The 23785-nt window shown below is 31.6% G+C and overlaps 1 protein-coding gene across 2 annotated transcripts in view; it reads right to left on the bottom strand.

The window, feature by feature from the left end:
- Positions 1-23785, bottom strand: part of Eip93F (Ecdysone-induced protein 93F) — a 134851-nt gene that overhangs the window by 41362 nt on the left and 69704 nt on the right. For both annotated transcript variants that reach the window (XM_089646903.1, XM_089646904.1), the window contains one exon: positions 2721-3379. In XM_089646903.1, coding sequence (XP_089503029.1) covers positions 2721-3379 — 659 coding nt within the window. The remainder of the gene's footprint in view (positions 1-2720; positions 3380-23785) is intronic.

Raw genomic sequence — 23785 nt, 5'->3', positions numbered from 1 at the left:
TGGAAAAGTGTGTGGAAGGGTTCAGTTTTTCTCGTGGGGAAGATTTAACCCGGACATAAAGTCGGAAAATAAATAATATTTGTCTAATTTATGTAGCGTATTTTCGTTCAAAATCACCTCAAGGGCGCTATACAAATGTATTTATTAAATAATAAATACAGCTGGCTTACATCTAGGATTCATTATGACTAGTGATTTACATTTAAGACTTATTTCTAGTGACTTACGACTAAGGCTCATAGGGTTTGAGAATGCTGAAAAATGTTTTTTCTCGACAATAATATAATGAAAGTCATCGAAAATATTCTTGATTTTTATTATATTTTCCCGCAATAAGCTTTCTTCACAGTAAAAATAAGTAATATGAAGATTTTCTGTAAATACATAGTTTTATAATTTTTGCGCGTTTTTTCACTGATAAAATAAACGTATTTGCAAATTACAAAACGACAAACTAAAATAATATTAACTATCCCGCAGCCAAGTGGGGGAGTAGGTAGTACCCAATATTACCATCCTCCTTATATTAGCTTAAATATTTTACATACCTTTTTAGTATTTTACGTATTTCTGCGCAAGTACTTAAGTTACCATTAATAATTGACTGAATAATTGGGATTTCTATATTCTAAAAGCACATAAGACAGAAAAATATATGGGGTCGTCGGAAGACCCACTTGATTACAGACGTTTTGTTTGGCATCTTGGCCTATCAAGAGTTAACATGTACTTTAATTCCCTGTAAAAAACAATATTCTTGTACGCTAGGAACCGTTTTTTACTTTAGAAACACCATAAAAACGGATATGTGCATTGAGCTTCAAGCAAATCCAAGTGGATGTTTTGAAACGCCACGGGTTTATAAGTATTTCTTTTGTATAATTCAACACAAAAGCATTATGTTTTTTGGATGTTTTAGTGAAATTGATTCTCCATACGTAAGGAAATACAAGATTGAGACAGAAACTGGAGGAAGCGCAAGAAATGAGTATCTAAGCACTATGAATTTAACCGGAAATTGAAAAGTTTAGCAGAAGGTATTGGGGAAACTGAAGAAAAGGTTACGTCCTTCGTGCAAACACCGAGGTTTTTCGTGAAATCAGTTTAAGCTTATATATATATTATTATCTATCGTCCTTCTACGCTTCTATCGCTTAATGCAGTTCAAGACTAAAAAAAATCTACATCCTATGGGAGTAAAAATGTGTGTCATTTAGAAGGACAATAGGTGTTTCTGGGTTAAGACTTACTAAAAATGTAACATGTTTTAAAATTCAAATTCATTAAAATAATACACTCTAATAACACTAACTTAGTTATAATGAAGAAATAGTTGAACAATATGAAATAAAATGTAATACCTATATCAGAAGGTAATTAACATGATGATGGCTTTTTTTAAATTTTCAAATAATAAAATTTTGAAAAAAAAAAAAATTTTCGTTTAGAACTTCTGCGTAAAGCTAATTAAACATGTAGATTTAAAAAATCTGTGAGTTAATGATTTCTTTCAAATTGTTAATTTATTTTACGTATTATTTTTTCATCATAGGTATTGTTAAAACTCAAATCAGTCACGCAGGCAACATAATTTTATGTTAGGAGTTGAACAAAAATCATCTAATGAGTCAGCCGAAGGGAACACTCATCAATAGGTTTCAGATCGTCATACAAAAGAAATAATTTAATTATATGATTTAATAATGTTAGTCACTTTGTCTAGGAGTCACCAAGTAGATAAAACAACGTTTTTACAATGATGAATAGAGCCAAACGGAAGTATAAACAAAAAAACCTAATTTCTTATGACGAACAAAATAAAATGGACAGTTTTACTACTGCTAGTAATATCTAACCTTCTAAGGATGCATGTAGGAGGGATAATTGGTCTAGTCACGAATAAACAAGTTAAGAAGATAATGGTGTTGAATATAATAATGATTTTACAATGCAAGTCTACCGAGAACTGCCCAAAAAATACTATAAAATACTCTTTCCGATATCAAGCCGAAATACTAGGGTGTAAATGTGACAGTAAAGATCAGATAATTAATTTATCATCATTTATCTTAGAGCACATTATTTGTTACTCCATACAACATTTAGAGACAACTTAACATTAGATTTGGAAACGCTTAAAAGTGTTTGTTGGAATGGATTAAATAAAACTACCGGTTCAACAAAACAAGGAAGAAATCCTCAAAACTATTGAACATCCCAAAATTAAATACGTCTTTTGGCCAGAAAAATCATCATTTCCATGCTACAAAACTATATAATGCCCTCCCAATTGAACTCAAAAACACAACGGAGACACAAAAACTTAAAAACGACATCAAATTATGGCTAAGTAAACATGAAGATGAGGAAATCAATAAAATTATGAATTGAACAAATGTGAAGACAATTTTTTAAATTTTTTTTGTAGAAATTAACAAGGAAATCACGATCTACACCTATACAAAAACCTACAGTCCGTCTCGGAACAGGAATACCTAGTGAAGAGGACTGCGAATAATATACTTAACTTTGTAATTATATTTGTCGTTAATAAAAAAAAAAAAAAAAAAAAAAAAAACAATCCAATGGAGTGAGGAAGCCGCTTCCACAATCTAAACTACTCTAATCGTTGTGAACAAGGTCTATAGGAAAACACCAATGTTGCTGATATAGCATTAAAACTATCCCAGGTTAAAGAAGCGAAAAATAATGAGACTCACCGGAGGAGGTTCTGGTGCGGCAGGAGTCTGTTCCACACCTGGCCTCACCAGTTCACCATCAACGCAGAAGTAGCACTTGTCCTGCGGTCTCCAGTCTACCGGTTGCGGCTTCCTCGGAGGTCCAGTGCTGCTCCTCTTGATCAAACTCTCCAAAATAGTTTCTGTTGGTCCTCCCCCACCATTATTACCATTATTACTGTTTCCACCTACAGTATTGATCTCTTCTATGGTCTTGATTTTCAATGTTGTGGTCTGAGGAATACTGCAATTTTCTTCTCTAAGTATTGGCCCGTCTTCTGTTTTTAGGTCTTGAACTTCTTTCAAGTCTTCGTCCAGCGAAATTGAAAGATCTGGTTGCTTTTCTTGTTCTTTTTTCGGGATTAGGTCTTGCGGATCCTGCGCGAGGTCTGTAGCGCTGTTGTTGCGCTGAAGCGCTTCCGTGGTGGCTATCATGGGTCGGTCTTCTCCCTCGGAGGTCTGGTTTGCTTGGGGGTTGAGGTTCAGCGCCTCCGGGAGGCTGTGGTTTTCTGCTGAAGAAGGCTCCACGGGTGAGTCGCTCTGATCTGGCTGCTGAAGTGGAAGGTTTCTGGCTAGTAATACGTCCTGATAGAGTTTCCATTTCCTGCGACCCATCAACTCCTCAGCGACCCGTTCTAGTCCTGAAACAATGAATTGACAGCAATTAGTTAAAAAACCGCTAAATATTTCTGTACCCGAGAAGCATACGGATGCAAGTCCAAAAAGCTAAATGTTCAGGAGAGCCAAAATACTTTTTTTCTGTAAGTTTGGTCTCATAACTTCTGCGGATATTCATGATAATTGATTTTTATTTTTTATCCTATTAAATCAATTAATTTTGTATCGAAAATGAGAAAATAAAATAAAATATTTTATATGCAAAGCCTAAAAAAAATGTTTTAAAAAAAGCATTGTGGACTTGAGTCCTTCTGATTAAAAATGATATTGAATATTTTGGTATGACACATGGTATATTATAAAGGGATCAATGTTGAAAACTTCACTTGGAAGTAAAATAATAACTATATAACAGGTAAATATAAATATCTATTTTATTTATATTTCCCTATAAATAAAATAGATATTTATATTTACTGGGTTTAGCCAACGTTTTGGACAGCATTGCAGTGTCCATCATCAGGTTATAAATAACACATCTGCCCTGATGATGGACACTGCAATGCTGTCCGAAACGTTGGCTAAAGAAGGAGTTAGCGCAACACGGCATAATACCCCAAAAACAAATAACAAAAATACTTTTGGCCGTGAAAATCTTAAATCATATTTAAAAAATCAAATAGATATTTATAGGTAAATATAAATATAAATAAAATAGATCAATGTTGAAATTTCATTTGGAAGTAAAATAATAACTATAAAACCGGTATATATAAATATATATTTTATTTATATATTTTTTTTATTTAATTATAATTATTTTTACAAATTATTGGTATTTTCCATATCTTCGTCATCTGACAGAGAAAAAAAAGATTAAAAAAAATAAGTGTAAAAAAAGTGCAGTGGCTCTGGTACCCACTGTAACATCTTTTGTAGGACACCAAAATTTGGTGTATTTAATGCGATTGGAATTGTATTTACCTGGGGCAATACCTCCGGGGTGCTCAAAACGGTTCCATGATAAATCGACAATTCAACACACCTTTAAAAAGTGATATAAAGTCATTAGAAACGAGAAAAAAATAAATTAAACCTAACCTAACCCAGTTAATAGAGATTTTGTTCTTCACTTTACCATCACTTTTCATGACTTTATATAACTTTTTAAAAATGGGAAATTATCATGAATTATCATTTTGATGATTTATCCGGTCACTGCTCAAAACACCTCTCCTTTTTCTTCTAATATAATAATATTTAAATTCAGTTTCCTGAAAAACATTTTTATACAGTAGCATCCCCGACACATTTACGTCAGCTCGTAGCCATAATACCGTTGATATTAGGAAACCCTTACCATTTATATTCTTCTTTCGATATACAAAAGGTGATTGTGAACCAGTTTTAAAGGGAATTTAAATATTTGAAATTTTCTAAGTTCATTGAGTGTACAATGAACTGATTTTTTTTTTGTATTAGGCAATTCACCCTAAATAGAGTGCTATGTGATATGAGTTTTGCAATATCTGATGAATTGTTTCCGTTAATTTTTTTTGTCGTGCGGTAAAATATTTGGAATTGGGTAGTTTTTTTTTTGCCCTTTCAATCGCTGAATGGACAGAGTCTACTTCCAGGTAATAAAAATTTAAGATGAATGATCTTGAGGTTTTTAATTTTTTATAAAACCTGCCATACGTAGGATATGGCTATTGTTATATTTCTATTTTGACCTGCACAGTTGTCAGACCATACGGTTATTTCTTCAACATTATTCCCCATATCGCTGTATATCCACTTTAAGAGGCAAGAAGCTACTTCATTTGCCACCTGTTTTCCATCCCTATATAGTCCATTCAGTAGTATAATGATGAGGTAAGGTAAATGTAAGTAAATAAATAAATAAGTGACATGGTCAGGTCTTCAATAATAATATCACCACCTATGTTTCCATCAGTCTCTTAAGAAGAATTCTGTTTCTTGAACCTCGTCATACATTCATACACGGAAATACTCTTTTTCATCATTATTTATTGCAGGAATGCAATAAATAATGATGAGAGCACTGGGATTGTTCTGTTTAGTTCCACAGAAAACATAGAAATTAGAGGCAGAAGGACGCAAAATGGACTTGAGTCTACATTCGAATGTTTACTTCCATGGAAAGCGTAGTAATGTTAGAGGCAGAAAGATGCAAGTCCAATGTACATCTTTATGCTTCTACGGTGTGAATGTGCTAATGGTTCTTGCATCCTTATAATATTTTTGAAAATACCATAAATATTCAAGATAGGGCTTGCATCTTTCTGCCACTAATGAACATGATAATTTACTTCATGTCTTCATCAAAAACTCATTTCTTCAAATTTTGGACTTGCATCCGTATGCTTCTCGGGTACAGATTTTACCACTGACTTGGTATTACTACATAAAATTCCAAATGATTAAGTTGATAGTCCGGTATTGCTAGAATTGATAAGCTTTCGGATTCCGCTTCGTTATACTAGAAGTCGGGATCTATTTCAGTGCAGAAATTCTGGGACTAACTACCACATGTATTACTCTTTGCACAGAATACTAATGGAGGGAAACAATTACACCAAGTCAGTGGACATCTTCAACTTATCATTAAACAAATATAAAATTTTTTTAATGAAGCAATTCAGTTATGTTCAATAATAATGTAGATCCTAATATTCTCATGTAAAAGCCCCGAAAAAAGGCGTTTAATAATAATAAATAAATATAACATTCTTTATCATGATGCAGAAAAACTTTCAGCAGGTTAACTTAGTTTCACAAAATTACATTAAAAAACTACTATAGTTGAATCTTAACATAATTTCAGTTTTTTTTTATTCGAAACTTTAAATAATTTTCCTTAACAACTATAATTTTATTGTGTGAAATTGATTTGCTTTCGCAACCACGTAATATTATTGATTTCGTAATCTACGGAAACTTAGAAATTTTCATTAAACTGCTTTAAAAAGAGACGATGTCATATCGTTTGTATTATATTTATCAAAAAGCCATTTGTAAAATTTATACTTCACAAATTTAAAAAATAAATTGGAAATAATCTTAGTTCAATAAAGTTAAAAACACGATTGAACTCCTAGTGCAGAGGGAACTAATTATTTGCTAATTATTTCAAATAAAATAAACAATTTATCAATACGTTAAAAATCATTATGAAATATTTGGAACAAAGGCAAAACATGCCCATTTTGCCAGAACAAAGATTAAGTTGGTTAAGGTCTCTTCATTTACTACGCAACGATTCAGGCTTTGTTTCCGTACCTCCGTTCTCCGACTGTCCGAACCTTCGAAGCCTACACAAAGGTTTATTTTCAGATGTGCATTTAGTTTGATGTCCAACGGCGTTTGTAGGAATATTTTAGTACTGAGAAAATTGATATTGATTCTATGACACTAGTATTTATGGCGTCCTGAATTAAACAAAGTCATTCGAATAACCGATAGGTACTACTTTTCCATTCTGTACAGGAAGGCAGAATAATGATAAATTAATAGTACCTTATTTAATATATGCATGGTGTTATGGAAAATCACGTGCAAGCGGGAAACTTGTGAATCTACATCACATTTGTAGTCGATTTTGAAGTAATTTTTTTTCGATTTTTGGTTTTGGAGTGAAATTTTAAAGAAAAAATTGAAAATAAATCGTCCACTAAGTCGCTAGGGGGTAAATATCAGCTGTTTAGTATATTTTAAAATGCGCCGAACCGTAGACTCCACCACAATTTTTTAACCCTTTAGTTGCCGAAATAAAACTAATTTGAAAGTAAGTTCTTACTTACATGACTAGTAAGTAATAATAAATAACTGAAAGGTGCCCCTTTAAAGAATATTATATATGTGTTTCAGAAACCTTGATGACATTTTTTTTTTGGGTTTTCTGTGTAATGTATCATTTTCTCAATTGTACCTACTATGAATTTCCGGACACCGTAAACAAATATTGAGTAAAATTTACATGCTAAAATAATTTTACTGTTCGAAAATCAGAAAAAAATACTGTACGCCAAACATATATTGATCAACCCAGCCTTATTAAATTAAAATTTCTTTTAAAAAATTCACAGTGAAACCTTTCTTATAATACATCACTTACATATTTTTCTTCCCATCAATCCGTCATATTCCAGCATTCCACTTGTAACAGACATTGCATTGTATACCTTGTTACGGAAAATGCATATGTATAGCTTCCATACATGGATAGAGTACACACTATTTGAGAACCCTCTACATTTAAACTAGAATAATTTATTCCGCATTACGTGCAGCGGCAGACTTTCTATATAACCTTAAAATGGCTGACAAAGAAACGCCCTAAACAAATATGAATTTTTACTACATTACGAAACACCCTATAAGGTAATTATGAATTAAATTTTTGCTGTTCTGAACATTTTATCCATTTTAATTTTATTTAACAGTGAAATTATACGAGAATGATGCTCTTAAGTAAAACAATTACGCTTTAATTATTGAGTTAGATGTAAGATTTTATTTATGATTATAAGGAGCACTTGTATAATTAGATTTATAACCATTTTATCTTAAAAAATCCAATAAAAATTAAAGGCTGTGATGCGTTTGACTAGGATTACATCATCGAAAGGGTTTTTTTTTCAAAATGGTGCTCAGTTGTAACTGTACATCTGAATATTTTTAAAACGCGTTAACGTCCTACCGAAACTGACAAAACTATGAACTTTCCAGTTTAACACCCAGCTCCAACTTTTCACATTAACTCCGCACATCTTAAGTCATCTTTTGGAATGCTGTGTAATAGGGTCTTTTAAGGAGAGGAAGGAGTGAGACCTATGTTGTAGGAGATAGGAAACACGGAGGTCGGCAAATCGTCCCACATCATTTATAAAGCAGAAAAAAAATCCCATAGGATCATGAAATTTTGGGCTTTTTCTATATCCATTTTTAAAATAAGATGTATTGTCTTCTCAAATAAATATTTTTATCAATGAAATTAAAGAGAAAATGCGAAGATGTTTGTATCATTGAAAAATTTGTACCAAATAGGATTTATGGTATTGGTATAACTATCTAGTACGCTTGAGAAGTTTTCAAAAAAAAATCTGTGAATAAATGTGTAATATGAGCTACCAAATAAATACTTTTTTTCTGGCAAAACGGAAGAAATTTTTGAAGAATATCATAAAATACAAAACAAAACAACGATAAAAACGAGTTCTGTTAGGTCATCACTTTAAATAAATTGCAATTGTTTAGGGCTCAATCGCGAATTTATTGACATTAATTTCAAGAATATTATTGTGTTCTCATTGTCAATATTGTGCATTTTTGTACGAAGACATCGCAATCTCGTGTCAAAAGGTGGCATTTAAAACCACTACGCTAGAGAAGTAGATAAGATTGCATCTATATATGTTGTAATAATCGTCAAGATGGCCATGAAACCTGATAAACAATTACGTAAAATCCGATGCAAAATATTTTCAAAACAATGATACAATTCATTACAAAATTACTGCGAAACAGGTAGTTAATTTTATAATATTCTGACGTCATCTCATTAGGTACTTGCAAATAGCCAACGCGTTTGTTTGGAAAAAAATATAAGAAGGTAATAAATATAACAAGAATTGAATAACCGGTTTAGAATAATTATGGCATTGGTAAAGAGGAAAATATGAAATTTTACATGCATCTCGAATTGAAATCGTATCATTTGTGTGGAAAAAATGTAGGTGTTTACAAATTACAAACTACGCTGTATTTTGTATGCGGGAAGAGGTAAAAATCTGTGGCAGATGCTGGTTTTCATATTATTAAGTAAACATATAAATGAATTTACTATACAACTATGGATAACTGCATTTAGATCGGTGAGCTTTGGAGTCTAGGAGCTTCCAGGTGTCTCGAAAATCTTGAAGGTGTAGGTGTAACTATAGCAGCACAGATGAGGGCTGCGATGGAAGGAAAGGATCACAGTGGTCAGAGCGCTAAGGTCTCTGAATGGTGGCAGTGAAGTAGTCACAAACCGTGTTGGGCACCGCCCTCAACGCTTATGACGGAGGTGGTAAGGTGCAGTGCTAGTTGTTGCTGATGGTTGTCGTTGATCCCTTTTATGTAAAGGGGTTATAAATATATATAAAAATAACAAGATGTCGACAAAATGGCTACAAACCGGCGACCACAGCTTTAGCGATGTTATTTTGGGTCTGAAGACAGCGATTTATTCTATTAAACTCTTCTAATTAACCACGCAGCTATCATAAAGGCATTTAAAAATAAATTGTATTATACAATCTCCTTCAAACATCTCAGTTGTGCAATATCAAACACGTGTAACGGTAAGACGATCAACACCATTGAACTTGGTTTTAATTTCATTCAGTGGATTGCCAACAAACCGGTCTATTGCGATTATTTCAATACTTCTTTTAAATCAATGCAGGAGCCTGTCAACTCTGAAATATATTCATACTTAATTTACGCATTCAATAAGTATTATTAATCAACAGAGCGAGTTAAAAATAATAATTGGCTATAAGAGATTCAACATGGCAATTATATATCATTATTGAAATTCTCCAGGTATTTATCATTTTGTAAGAATAAATAAGAAAACAACTTCGGCTTAGCAAAAGTACTAAAAACGATTCTGTTATCATGTACAAAAAATTTAATTTATTTAAAAAAAGTTTCGTTTTTTTCCATAATTATACTAGTACTGCCAATTAACAAAGCTTTGTATATTATTTTTTGTCTCATAGAATTATTATTAAGGCAGAAGAAATAGAACTTGATGGACAAACTTATTGCAACTGTTGACTTGGAAACACACGTAACGTTTGCGAATGCAATGAATCTCATTGAAAATTACTTTTAATTCTGTGTACATTGTAATAATTACTTTTCCAGAAGTACAATAATAAGTGTACAATAATCTGCATTTTGAATACTTATCCAACGGAAGAGTTATAATTGTAACTTTAACGATTTTAGATCGTTATTGTTTTTTGTAGATCTTTTATTGACCTGAAATTTCGTGAAATCTCTAAATTTTTTAGTTGAATAATAAAAGCACAATTTAAAACAAAACATCAAAATCTATAACAGGCGGCAAAGTTACATTTGTACCTTCATACATTTGCAAGGAAGTGATTTTTTAAATTAAATTATACCAGCAAAATTAAAAAAATATATATTCGTGGGTATATAATCATATAGTATCATAATAGGCGGCAAAGGTTCAATTGTGCCTTTATACGTTTTGCAAGGAAATGATGGGAGATTTTTTTTTCACAAGCATTACACGTTGAGTTTGATATTGAATGTTCATCGCAAATAGGTTGCCTGATTTTTCATACAAAATAAATGAAGGCACAATTGTGCCTATGTCATGTGTCAAAGGAATTCAGTGATGTTCTAACCACAGTTTAGATTTTAGAAGGTGAAGATTGCTCTGATGATAGTAAACCTCCAATAAGGGTCAAGTTATTAAGAGAAAGATCTTCATAACCATGCAAACGCCATTTTTGGCTGGAAGATATTTATACAATTGAATTCGTCAAGTGGAATAACATAATGCATTTGTCAAAATATTTTAATAATTAATACACTTTTTATAGACTCCATTGAAACTTTTACCTAGATTGTGAATTATTATTATTAAATGGGTATGTTGCAGTTGATGAAATAATTCCTAATTGGACTAAAAAAGCACATATTAAAATACGTGTTTTTATTTTGCGTAAAAGGCATAAATCATATAATTTAAGGTGCATTAAATGATTTTATGTAGAAACTTGTCACCATCATACGTATTTAATTATGTAATAATATTAGGGATACATGTAACAGAAGAAAGGTTACAATGGAGATTTCAGAGGCAGGACCACATTATATAATACCTTTTAACACTTGCAATATAACTAACATTTAGATTTCGTACCTATTTCGCCCTCTGCGACAGTACCAATTACACATTCTCACCCACATGGCAGCAAGAAACACCCACATAAAACAATTTATTATCTCCAACAAATATTGTTAATTTTATAGCAAAAACATAAAACATTTCTTGCATAATCTTTTCGTTGAAAGGTACGAGTATCAACCTAGGAAAAGTAACGGTCAAAGCGCTTAGGATGTGAGTCCGCACGCATTCTCCATGAGAATTTCCTTTCTCACAGTAATAACCGTCACGCTCTAAGCGCATCACTGCCATAAATAATTGAACACATGTAAGTATTCGGACGCAAACTGCAATTTTAATGCATCAATTTTGAATAGATAAAAAGCACTTTTGCACTTGCATTACTAGACCGAAAACGAAGAAACAGAAATAAAATGCAGGAAAAACAGGTTTTAACATGCTGGCGAATATTATGGTAATACTTTGCAAACGAGTTCAGTAAAATTGTAATTTTTATCTTGGATGCAACCATGAATATTGTTATTTTAATTTGAAGTCTTCTCGAGTTTTAAACACTGTCTTGGTAATTTTGAGAAGCTTGTAAAAACTATTATTATAAGATTTAATAGCTAATCTCGTCTTCAAATGATTCAATTAATACTTATAATTAAATTAACTTAGCTTTACGATTGACTGTGATTTTATTCAAGCAATATTTATTAAAAAAAAGCAGAAAAATCTGTTTGTTAGATTCCTCTATCTTAGCAAAAAGATTAAAAACTTTAGAGCACGGGCGTCAGGTAGGTATCCTGTCCTTTTTCTACCGGTATTACAATGGAAGATGCTCCGAGGAACTAAAGTCATTGATCCCTTCGTTACCAGCCAACTTATGTACATGGTTGACATTTGTCACATGAGAACGGTTCGCTTCTACGAATCGTTCTTTAGTTCAACAGTTCGGCTGTGGAACGATTTGTCGACCTCTGTGTTTCCTTTCTCCTACAATATGGGTCTCTTCAAGAGCTATATTCACTCCCTCATCTTCTCAAATAAGACCCTCCACACAGAATCCCCAGAGATGACATAGGCCCTGAGGGAAATTATTTTCCTCAATATCAATATAAAAAAATAAAAGGTTGTAAGGTTCAAGGCAAATATAAAATTGAAATTTCACTTGAAAATCTGTAGAAAAAATTGTCTGTGTTACGGTAACAGAAGCTGCATTGACTATTAATTCCAAAAAATAATACTATCAGAAAGAATTTGGTCGCAAGTATGTTGGGCCATTTGAGTTCCTTTGAGAAACTTTAACTTAGATGGCTTTGAAAGTCCAAATAAATACGATGATTTCATATTTGAAGAAATAATCTTTCAATTAAAGCAGCCACCACCTTGAAACTGAAACAGAACGTACGCTCATATTGACAGACGGACGAAAGGCAAAACGGTCGAGTGAATTTTTTTTACGTAACGTAATTTTACTATAAAAAAACTTAATTTTTAATACAGTATTTTCGAACGAATGAATGCACAATGCAAGAGTTAATTCAATCATATTTATGAGATTTGATCCAACGCGTTAGGTAGGTAATAACCCAACGCAGGGTGCTAATTTGATGTAGGTTTTATTTTAATTAAATAGACGAGCAGTTAATACACGTCCATGTAATAAATTATTAACGTATTATAACAATCTTATGATATATGAATAATTATGATAGAGCTTGATTAAAAAATGCTAATTATTATATAACTTATTAGCATATTTTTTTAATTATTTCGATTATTAATGGTAATGACATACTAGTCCCTATTTTTACATGCGTACCCACACTTATGTGCTTTTATGAATTACTATACGGTTCCATGATAACTCAACACAGTGACTATTCGACACACTTTTAAAAAGTGATATAAAAGTCATTAAAAACGATGAAAAAAAATTAATTCTAACCTAACCTAATCTTCTTAACCCAGTTAATAAAGTTTTTGTTTCATCACTTTCCATGACTTTATATAACTTTTTAAAGATGTGATGAATTATCATTTTGATGAATTATCCGGTCACCCTATCTAATATAGTCACCATCTTGAGCCGAAACCTGAACGTCACAAACAAATTTACAGAAATGTGAAATTCCAAACAGTCAAGTTAAAACAAGATTTTGCTACGCTCAGTCATTAAATAATGGAACACATGAATTAAACAGGCTCATTCTTACTCCCCGATTTCCCACCAATGAATATTCCACGATATCATTAAAATCATAATGCCAATCATGTACAATCCTTGTAATAGTTGAAATCCACTACCTTTTGCAGTCATTTATCGCAAAGTCGGCATTAATAATTCAGCCGGTTCATGATTGCTACAGGGCCTACGATTGGGCAGGTGTTTTGCTGCGGCGCGGCGGCGCGGCGTAGAGCTTGCAATGGGCCTCTACGACTTGCACTGCTAAATATAACTAGTACCTATTCTACTCGTAGATGTTGGGGTTAGGCTTTAAACAGGACTGGTGATGTATTTTTAAGTGGGAAGCATTGGGAAAATAATCGAGTTTAACAACAAAATTTAGTGAATAATTTAATAGAACACCTATTGAGATACTTGCAAGTCTGTAGTATAAGGATAGTGCGAATTAAAATAATTACGGTTTCCTGTTGAAATGCACTCCATAAATAAGCAACCTTTTTCAAATATTGCAATCATATTGTGTTTAGTATATTTGCTGCTATAGATACTTCCAGTATCACCCTGGTAAAAGACAAACATTCATAATCGAAATGCTGTTTGAAATGGTTCTGGTCGTATTTGGTAATGAGATCTGAATAACTAGGTGTTTCCCCATCTTTTACCTTTCGTCTACCTTCAGCCTCACAACTCACAACATATCTCAATTGGGAATGCCATTGTCTCACTGACAATAGATGGTTGTAAAAAAACATTATTTATAATTTTATCAGAACCTTACAAATGAAAAATGAACCAAAATAAATAAAAAAAAACAGCGATCTCCATAGCATAGCAGTAAGCTCCTTGACTCTAGACGCCATCAAATTAATTACCATTTCGACAATGGTAAGTTTATTAAATAAATAATTTTTTTTCTCAAAAATTACCAAAATGGGTTTTGTATAGTACCCACCTTCTTAAATTTCCCCTCATTCGAAAATGTATCGACTTCATAAGAAAACAATTTAAAATTAAAATAAAATAAACTAAACCCAGTCAGATGTGGACAGTCGAGTCTTCCCAACTTTCCTCCCATGCTTCTCCTTCGTCTCCCCCATTCTGTCAGCCTTATTCCTACCAAAAATTATAACGAAATATCTACGGAAAGTGAGGACAATATTTCCACATAGACAAAAAAGCACTAAATCGAACAAATATTCCAAATAATCAACTAATTGCCTTATTTACTAATCTTACGCATTGGTGAATTTAACTGCATATTTCTAAATTCAAATAAATGAAAAATACCAAAAAAACAACTACACATAAACACGACAACGATTAATCGTACCAATTCCTTTAACTCAATGAATTGAATATTTTTAGTCGCATAGTTCTAAGTTCAAACCATTCCAATAAGCCAATAAGACACTAATTTATTAATCGTACACACTAAATTTGATATTTTTAGTTCTAAATTCAAATTATCTACAAAGAACAGAAACTCGAAACTAGATTCGAACATGCAAATATTTCTTCCTACGATTTCCACTGAACGCAATAAACCGTTATTATTTTTAGTCGCATAGTTCTAAATTCAAATATTTCTAATACTGCGCCCGCACTGCACTAGCGATCCGGGCTAGGGGCGGTCCCGAGGCTCCGCCCCTCGGCGTTTCTGCCCAATAAAAATAGTACCGCATATATGTGCATACCTCCTGGTCAATCTATGCCGACCTATGCACTACACTATACTATACTATGTGTTGTGTACGAATGTTGTTGTTAGCTAGCATTTGTTGTAAACGAAGGAAAGGGGTGGGAAATACAGCGGCCAGTTGGCCAGCGGCGTTTATTTTCAAGGGCGGTTAGACCGTTTATTATTACTCTGTGATTAGGTCGATACTATAAGAGTAAATTAATCATGTGGATGTTATAATAGTAATTTAATTAATGGAAAAAGTTTCCTTAATATTTAGAAGTAACCAGTAGTAAACGTACGTGCAAATTGCATTATGAGCTTATTTTGCATTATTTGCAGAGCTTTACTGCATGAGATTTCTTAGTACCTATACGAAACTTTTTCAGCTTGAAATGGGTTTGGTTAATTTTAAATTGCCATTTAAATGTCAATAAATTAGACAAACTATTTTAATTTAAGCTTTCACAATAGTTGAAATATCAAATAAACTAAATATTATGAAGGTATGTATAATTTTTTGGTTGTGACAAGAACTCTTTCTTTTTCTCTTATTTTTTAAGAACGAAAAACATTCGTGGTTTGCGAATAACCGACAACTATTTGTATTCTCCCTACCAACATCAGTATGAAATGAAAAAAAATGCTTGTGCAATGATGGAGCAAACCTATTTTTATCGTGTAGTGAAACAGTTTTGACTTTCCGCCACGTTCCTACGCATGACCTAGCTGCGCTAATTTCATCCAATTTCAGAAATGCGTGTGTATACGTGAATGCCACCAAAAGTTTATAGAATGCATTTTCATCAACAACGAGTCTATATGCTGAGTTTCAGCTTGATTTAATGTCGTCAAGTGGATTAATTTTCATTTCCATGACATGTATTCATTCACGAATACAAAAGTGCAATTCAAATAGACGTGTTTAAAAATAGTTTTAACGATTTATTAATCAACTAGAGAGATGTGAATGCTGGTCAACGTAAAACCAGAAAAAATAACATTTTTAATAGCCACGATTTAAAATATTCAAGCCACCACGGTTGCATCCCAGTACGCCGCGATGCATTCAGTCAACGAGTTATCTCGCTGATAACGCGGGTACTTTGTACGGCCGTGTTTAAACAATTTCGGCCCTTGTTCTGATAAAAGTCTTCTCATTGGTCCAACATAAACACTTATCTTATCTTCAGTTTCATGATAACTAAACACTTTGACAATTCAACACACCTTTAAGAAGTGATATAAAGTTATAAAAGCGATGGACTACGTCGTTTAACATTTTGAATCAAGCCGCTAATAATAACACTCCTTATGAAGATGGCGATAAGGCTTAAATTAAGGCTTAAGTTTTGATTTGTGCATGAAAAAACATCGACAAAAAGTGGCATCGTCAAAATTTATTTTATTTTGCGGACGTTCAGGCACAAATATTTTATCTTGCGGACGTTCTGGCAAAAATATTTTATTTTGCGGACGTTCAGGCACAAATCTTCTATTTTGCGGACGTTCTGGCACAAATATTTTATTTTGCGGACGTTCTGGCACAAATATTTTATTCGGACGTTTTGGCACAAATATTTTATTTTGCGGACGTTATGGCACAAATATTTAAATGTTTTTCCATCATTTTATAAATAATTTAATTTTCCACATTATGTAATAAAACCATAACCAAAAATTGATTCGTAGCTAGAAGATTTTGAATATTAAAACAGATTTTATAGGTCTGATTTATTATTTTTTATGAGCTTATAAAAATACTATAAAAAACACTCGATTATTTCAAAGGTCAAGATGTGTTCTACTCGCTGTATTTAATAATAGCATCCTAACCTAGGTAACATATTTCACAGTTTTTGTTTTATCACTTTTCATGACTTTATGTCACTTTTTAAAGGTGTGTTGAATTGTCAATGCGTTAAGTTATCCGATTACACTTTTCTTCAAAAGATATCCTCGTAGATTTCATGCACCAGTAATACCGTGTAAATAAATTCATACATGTTTAGTAATATTTTATCAAGAAATTCATACATTTTAGTAATATTGTGTAAATAAATTCATACATGTTTAGTAATATAGTATCAAGAAATTCATACAGGTTTAGTAATATTGTGTAAATAAATTCATACATGTTCAGTAATATTGTGTCAATAAATTCATACAGGTTTAGTAATATTGTGTCAATAAATTCATACAGGTTTAGTAATATTGTGTCAATAAATTCATAGAGGTTTAGTAATATTGTGTTGATAAATTCATACAGATTTAGTAATATTGTGTAAATAAATTCATACAGGTTTAGTAATATTGTGTCAATAAATTCATACATCTTTAGTAATATTGCGTAAATAAATTCATACATGTTTGGTAATGGTGTGTAAATAAATTCATATAAGTTTAGTAATATTGTATCAAGAAATGCATACAGGTTGAGTAATATTGTGTCAATAATTTCATACAGGTTTAGTAATATTGTGTCAATAATTTCATGCAGGTTTATTAATATTGTGTAAATAAATCCACGCAGTTTTAGTAATATTATATCAACACATTCAAACAGGTTTAGTAATACAGTGTTAATGAATTTATACAGATTAGTAATATGGTGTCAACAAATTTATGGATTTATTTTTGTCACATAACATCAACGTGCTATATCAAAATATCCTGATAATAGCCAACCTCTGATAGGAAAGAGCACCAGAAGATGTAAAGAAATTGATATCTATATCACCTTGTTTGTCAAGTCAGTTATTCTGTCCTTAATTCATTAATTTCTTGAACCCATTTGTTCACATATAGGTAGATTTAATTAAATACTAAGAAGTACGTATCTCCGCATCTAAAAAATATTCCATACTTTGTTATTTAAATACTTATCTTGATAATATTATGTTCATGTTTTAAATTTATTTAAACGTCTCGAGTATCAAAAGGATGCCGAACTTCTTAATTGAGCTGGTTAGTTTATCTTTGTTATGTCTAAGGTAAAAATTGTTAGGTTGAAATGCCCATAATCATATTTAACAATGAGATTTTCTCAAATAATCATATCATGTTTTCTATTTTACATTCATAAAAACATAGGTCAAATGTGATAGCATTGTATTGAAAATGCACACTGCTAACTAACACTTATACAAGGAGTCCGGGGGTAAAGTGCACTAACTTCGGGACATGATTCTTTATGATAATACAAATAAAAAATACAATAAACTTTTTAAGGTAGTTTATGGGTACCATCAAGTAGAATCACCACCATAAGTTTGAAGTGTGCACTTTACCCCGAACACCCTGTATTAACTGCTTAGCAGTGGCGTACATTGGTTTATGACCAATGGAAATCTGTGTGTAGTTTTTCGAGTTCCGGTAAGAATTATGCATTGAATATTAGAAAATGGCCATTTTATCATTTATTATTGTTATGTAAACTAAATTAATGAACATATAAGTTCCTGACCAAAATCATGGAAATATTTTTTTATTAGAAATGTGTCACATTTTTAATTTCCTTTTAATATCTTAGTCCAAATCATCTAATAGACCCTTTCTTCATCTTGTTCATTATACTTCCATCAATCTTGCATTCATATCAGATCTCCACAGCCATAAAATGTTCGTATATAAGTTAAACATACATACGCCTCAGGGATCTCGTTTTCACAATGCAGTTCGGTGACGTGATATGTATATTTTATTGTTTCTTCCTATAAAAACGCACCAAAATATATATTTATACTTATCGTATTGTCATATACATTATACTTGTCGTTTTGTCAAGACGTACCTACTTATTCAGACAAAAAAATATTAAAACAACTAGGTATAAAGTTTTTTTTTAAATGTGACGTAAATCATGTTAATTTACAATCAAATGATTTAATTGACATTGAATTACATAAAAAAATAATTGGAGATGTACGAATTTAATTGAGATGTACGAATTAAATGGAGAGGTATGAATTAAATGGAGATGTACGAATTAAATGGAGATGTAAGAATTAAATAGATTTGAATTAAATAGGGATGTACGAATCAAACACAAAAACAATTAATAATGTACACGGAAAAAAATATTGGTATGAAATATTGTTAATTTATTTAAAATCAGGTAAAATTATTCATTTGCCTGTTAAAAAAGGGACTGGAGGCCTACAACGATGGATTCTCAAATTTCACAACAACCTCTCAGTAAAGCACAAATACGTTATGAGGAAGTCGGAACACGTCTTATTAAAAATATTAATATTTTAGAATCTCGTCCATTATATTTATTCGGACAAGGCCACCTGCGTGAACAAGTGTTAAGATATATTCTGAATTACTAATTTTTTATTCGAAAATGGTCATGCAGTCACATTTTTAACAGTAACTTGATAAAAACACCGGTACTCATTTTTATCAGAGAATACAGTAATTGATTTACCCCTAACTAATATAAACATATTTTAAATTTTATACAACTGATAAAAAAACATTTACGAAACGTGAATGGTTGTTCATAAAGTGTGCACAATTTTAAATATGTTTATTAGTAAGTCCCATATATAAAATATAATATTTGGTCGATGTGTATGTAACATCAGTTGTAAACTGTAAAGAGATCTCTGGATCCGCTGTTTGTCGTTATAACTTAAGCCACAACGTGTTACAAATCCTCGTTTTATTCACCCTTCAAACATTAATTTAATAACCAACATCCGCAAGTTAAATTTACTTATCTATCTATATATCATTACATGTTATCTAGCTATTTTACACGGCACTTATATCTCAGCATCCGCTGGATGCTAAAATCCAATCATCAGCTGGAACCAGTTTTGTCTTGATTCTATTTGAACCAATTATTGGTTAATTTAACCAGCAGCATCTAACGGTTATAAAAGAAAAAATAAAAACTTGAATATTTTATTAATTTATGAGTTTGGGGCGTGGGATTTTAAATCCTGGATGTCTATATTGTAGGTGTAAATGCTTACTATTTTCCTGGCTCTAGAACCTGAAAAATTGTTGCAAGAGACAATCTATTCACTCGCTCACAACTCAAAATATTTTTGTAAGATCGATTAACTTCAGAATGTGTTGATATAATTGAAGAATTCAGAATGGGTTGAAAGAGTTCAAGAATTCACAATGTGTTAAAAGAATTCAAGAATTCAGAAAGGGGTTGAAATAATTCAGAATGTGTTGAAAGAATTCAGGAATTCAGAATGGGTTGAAAGAATTCTGAATGTGTTGAAAGAATTCAAGAATTCAGAATGGGTTGAAAGAATTCAAGAATTTAGAATGGGTTGAAAGAGTTCAAGAATTCACAATGTGTTAAAAGAATTCAAGAATTCAGAAAGGGGTTGAAAGAATTCATAATGTGTTGAAAGAATTCAAGAATTTAGAATGGGTTGAAAGAATTCAAGAATTTAGAATGTGTTAAAAGAATTCGAGAATTCAGAATGGGTTGACAGAATTCGAGAATTGAGAATGTGTTAAATGAATTCAAGAATTCAGAATGGGTTGAAATAATTCGAGAATTGAGAATGTGTTAAATGAATTCAAAAATTCAGAATGGGTTGAAATAATTCAGAATGTGTCGAAAGAATTCAAGAATTCAGAATGGGTTGAAATAATTCACAATACATTCTTAAAATTGGTTAACTTCAGAATCGGCATTACAAGGGAATGTGTCAATTATGATTATCTACTGTGCCAACTAAAATATTAAAATTATCCGAATGAAGGATAGTAATAATGACTTATTTAAATAAAAATTCCATAAAAGTCTTGAATTACTAACCCCGATTTCTTTCCATATACCTTATAAACCAACATCGATGCAGTATACACCGTATTATTGCGACAACTCCAGTAAGGAATTCAAATTTTATACTTCTATTCGCCGTACACAGAATTTGGGTAGTGAGCATAATTTTGTATTACCTACTCTATTACTTTATCAATGCCTTTTTTAGGGGCTTTTGCATATGAATAGTAAAAATTATAGATTAATATAAAACATTTTTAATAAAAATATCTAAATTATCTCATTAATAATCTTTTGTATTTGTTAAGTGATATATTGAAGATGTCCACTGACTCGTTATGATTATTTCCCTCCATAAGTATTCTGGGCAATGAGGAATACATATGGTAGTAAGTCCAGAATTTCCGCACTGAAATAAATCCCAACTTTTATAGTATTAAATAGTGGAATCCGTAAGCTTATTCATGCAAGCAATTCTGTACTATCAAATGCATAATTTAGAATTTTATATACGAATACAAAATCAGTGAAAATCCTTTTGTCAGACAATTGAAGCATATTCATTTCATTTACTAGAGTGTTGTAGTTCAAAAAAATTGCTGGAATTCCCATTTTAAAATTATTTTGTATTCTTTCAATATTATATTATTATTAATATTCGTTCCGACGGGAGAATTGATGATGTTGACATCTTAAAAACGCATAAATAACTAAATATAAACAGGTCTTAGTAGAATTTATATCGGCAAGCAGAACAACAAATCTATTGACACAGACTACCTAGCTATGCTTCAAATTATTTAATTTATTTATTGGGTTATTTGTAATCTACTCGTTTTCCATCTTGCATTTTAGAGTATTTTTCATTTTGTTAAAATTATGTTCTTTGCGTAAAACAAATAAACACGTGAAAGCCCAGCTGGGCGTGAAATTCAAAATAAATAAATTTATCTCTTATTTTGAGAATAAGTTTACATAATATAATAATTGACACTCTAATAAACAGAGTAGATTTAACCTTACGGTCGCTGCTGTGTCATTATTTTTTGACAGCGTATCATCTGTGCGGATGTAACAAATATGATACACGCAATTTCACAGTTTGAATTCTTTTATCGATTTTAGTCAGACCTTCACCAAATTCTTCATCATTTCGTCATGCTAGTGAAAATCAAAGGTAGACAAAAAAATCTTTTCCTGCGTATGGTTGCGTAATCTTTTCACATATTTATACGTCGCGCCTCACTAATAAACGTGTTACAAATTTCGCACAACTGATAAATAACATTTAATATTGCCAAATGATTGTTAACTAAGTGCATAAAATTAAGCACAATTTTATTAGTAAGAGGGACTGTATACACTTAACTGTATATTTATTATGCTGTGTATAACTACTAACAGTGCTTTATACATAGACAACGTACAAAAATAAGCTCTGAACGTTGATATTTATTGAAAAATCATTTTTATTGTACAAGTTGGTACCCACTACGAGATTAAAACTCGACTACTTATTAAGTATCGTGACAACCACAAATCGACAAACTCATTAGCAACTTGGCTTACGGAACTACCGGATAAAGAACTAACTAGCATATTTAAAACATTGTCTTAAAAGTTTCTGGAAAACCTTACCCAAAACATGAAGTCGAACCATAGACTAATTAAAATTTAATTAATTAACTAAAATTTCATGAACTTGCGCGAGCTACTTGTTCCAAAATAATGTTTAAATGTATCAATGCCAGGATTGAGCATTGAAAATACTCACTTATACCTAAATTACATGAAGTTAGTAATAGATAAGCAGATGTGGAGGATCTATTTAACTGCAAGAAAGCTATAATATCATATATTTTCAATAAATATTAATTAAACCTAGAAAGTCTACTTAGAAGTTTTGCGTGTACCTGCATCTCTTACTTTAATATCATTTTAGAGTTTCTGATCATTTTATACTTTCTGATGTCATTGTATTTGATTTATTGTTTATGGTATATTTATACCGTTGATATTAAATAAATAAAGACTTCCAAAAACTAGTCCCCCTCAACTCAGGATATCCTAGCGATGAGGATTACAAATATAATCAATATCTATAATTCTTATACATAAATATACATAATTTTGTAAAAAAATATATATAGGGCTATTAAATGAAAAAATTAAACTATTAATTCAAAAAATTCTAATGTTACCAATAAAATGCGAAAGCTTTCTTGTTCTTGTTGTATTATAAATTTGATTAGAACAATCAGTTGTAAAAACTATTGTAAATAGGTACTTTATTCCTTTACTTTTGGGTGATTGAACCGGGTTGCGTTTCTTCTTTTCTTTTTTCTTCGTTTTTCTTTAAACAATGTTTTGAAATGGTTTTTATTGCCCATCATCAGAGTAGATATACCAATGGTGAGATGATGTCGTTGTAATTATTGTAGGCTCAAAAACTACAAAAGTCTCGCAACAAATTCCGTGAACACCTAATATCTCATTTATCGTTCATCAAATTGTCACCCATAACGTGCCGATTCTAAGGCCCTAGAATAGAGTACTTCGAGTACCGAGGAGTATTCGAGTATTGCGAGTATCAAGGAGTACTCGAGTACTGTGCTGTGTCTTGTCCAATGCCAAAGTCGTGCTGTTTGTGTTACCTTTCCTTACCATTGAGCCATTCAACGCTTCACCTTGACTCAAAAAACGTGGGATTACTCTCCGGTGCAGTAATACGGTGCTGCATAGAATGCACTTGGTGCATTCTATGAAACCGCTAGCAACGCATTCATATTGAAGTTAAATATAAATATACTAGCGCAGAATCGTGAAAAATCACGGAAAAGCCTGAAATCTTGACAAAACTGTT

Source organism: Hesperophylax consimilis, chromosome 25, assembly GCF_061612785.1.
Source record: "Hesperophylax consimilis isolate HC1 chromosome 25, BYU_Hcon_1.0, whole genome shotgun sequence".
Taxonomy (NCBI): Eukaryota; Metazoa; Arthropoda; class Insecta; order Trichoptera; family Limnephilidae; genus Hesperophylax; species Hesperophylax consimilis.
Note: the sequence above shows the minus strand (reverse complement) of the source record. Positions and strands in the feature narration are given on the sequence as shown.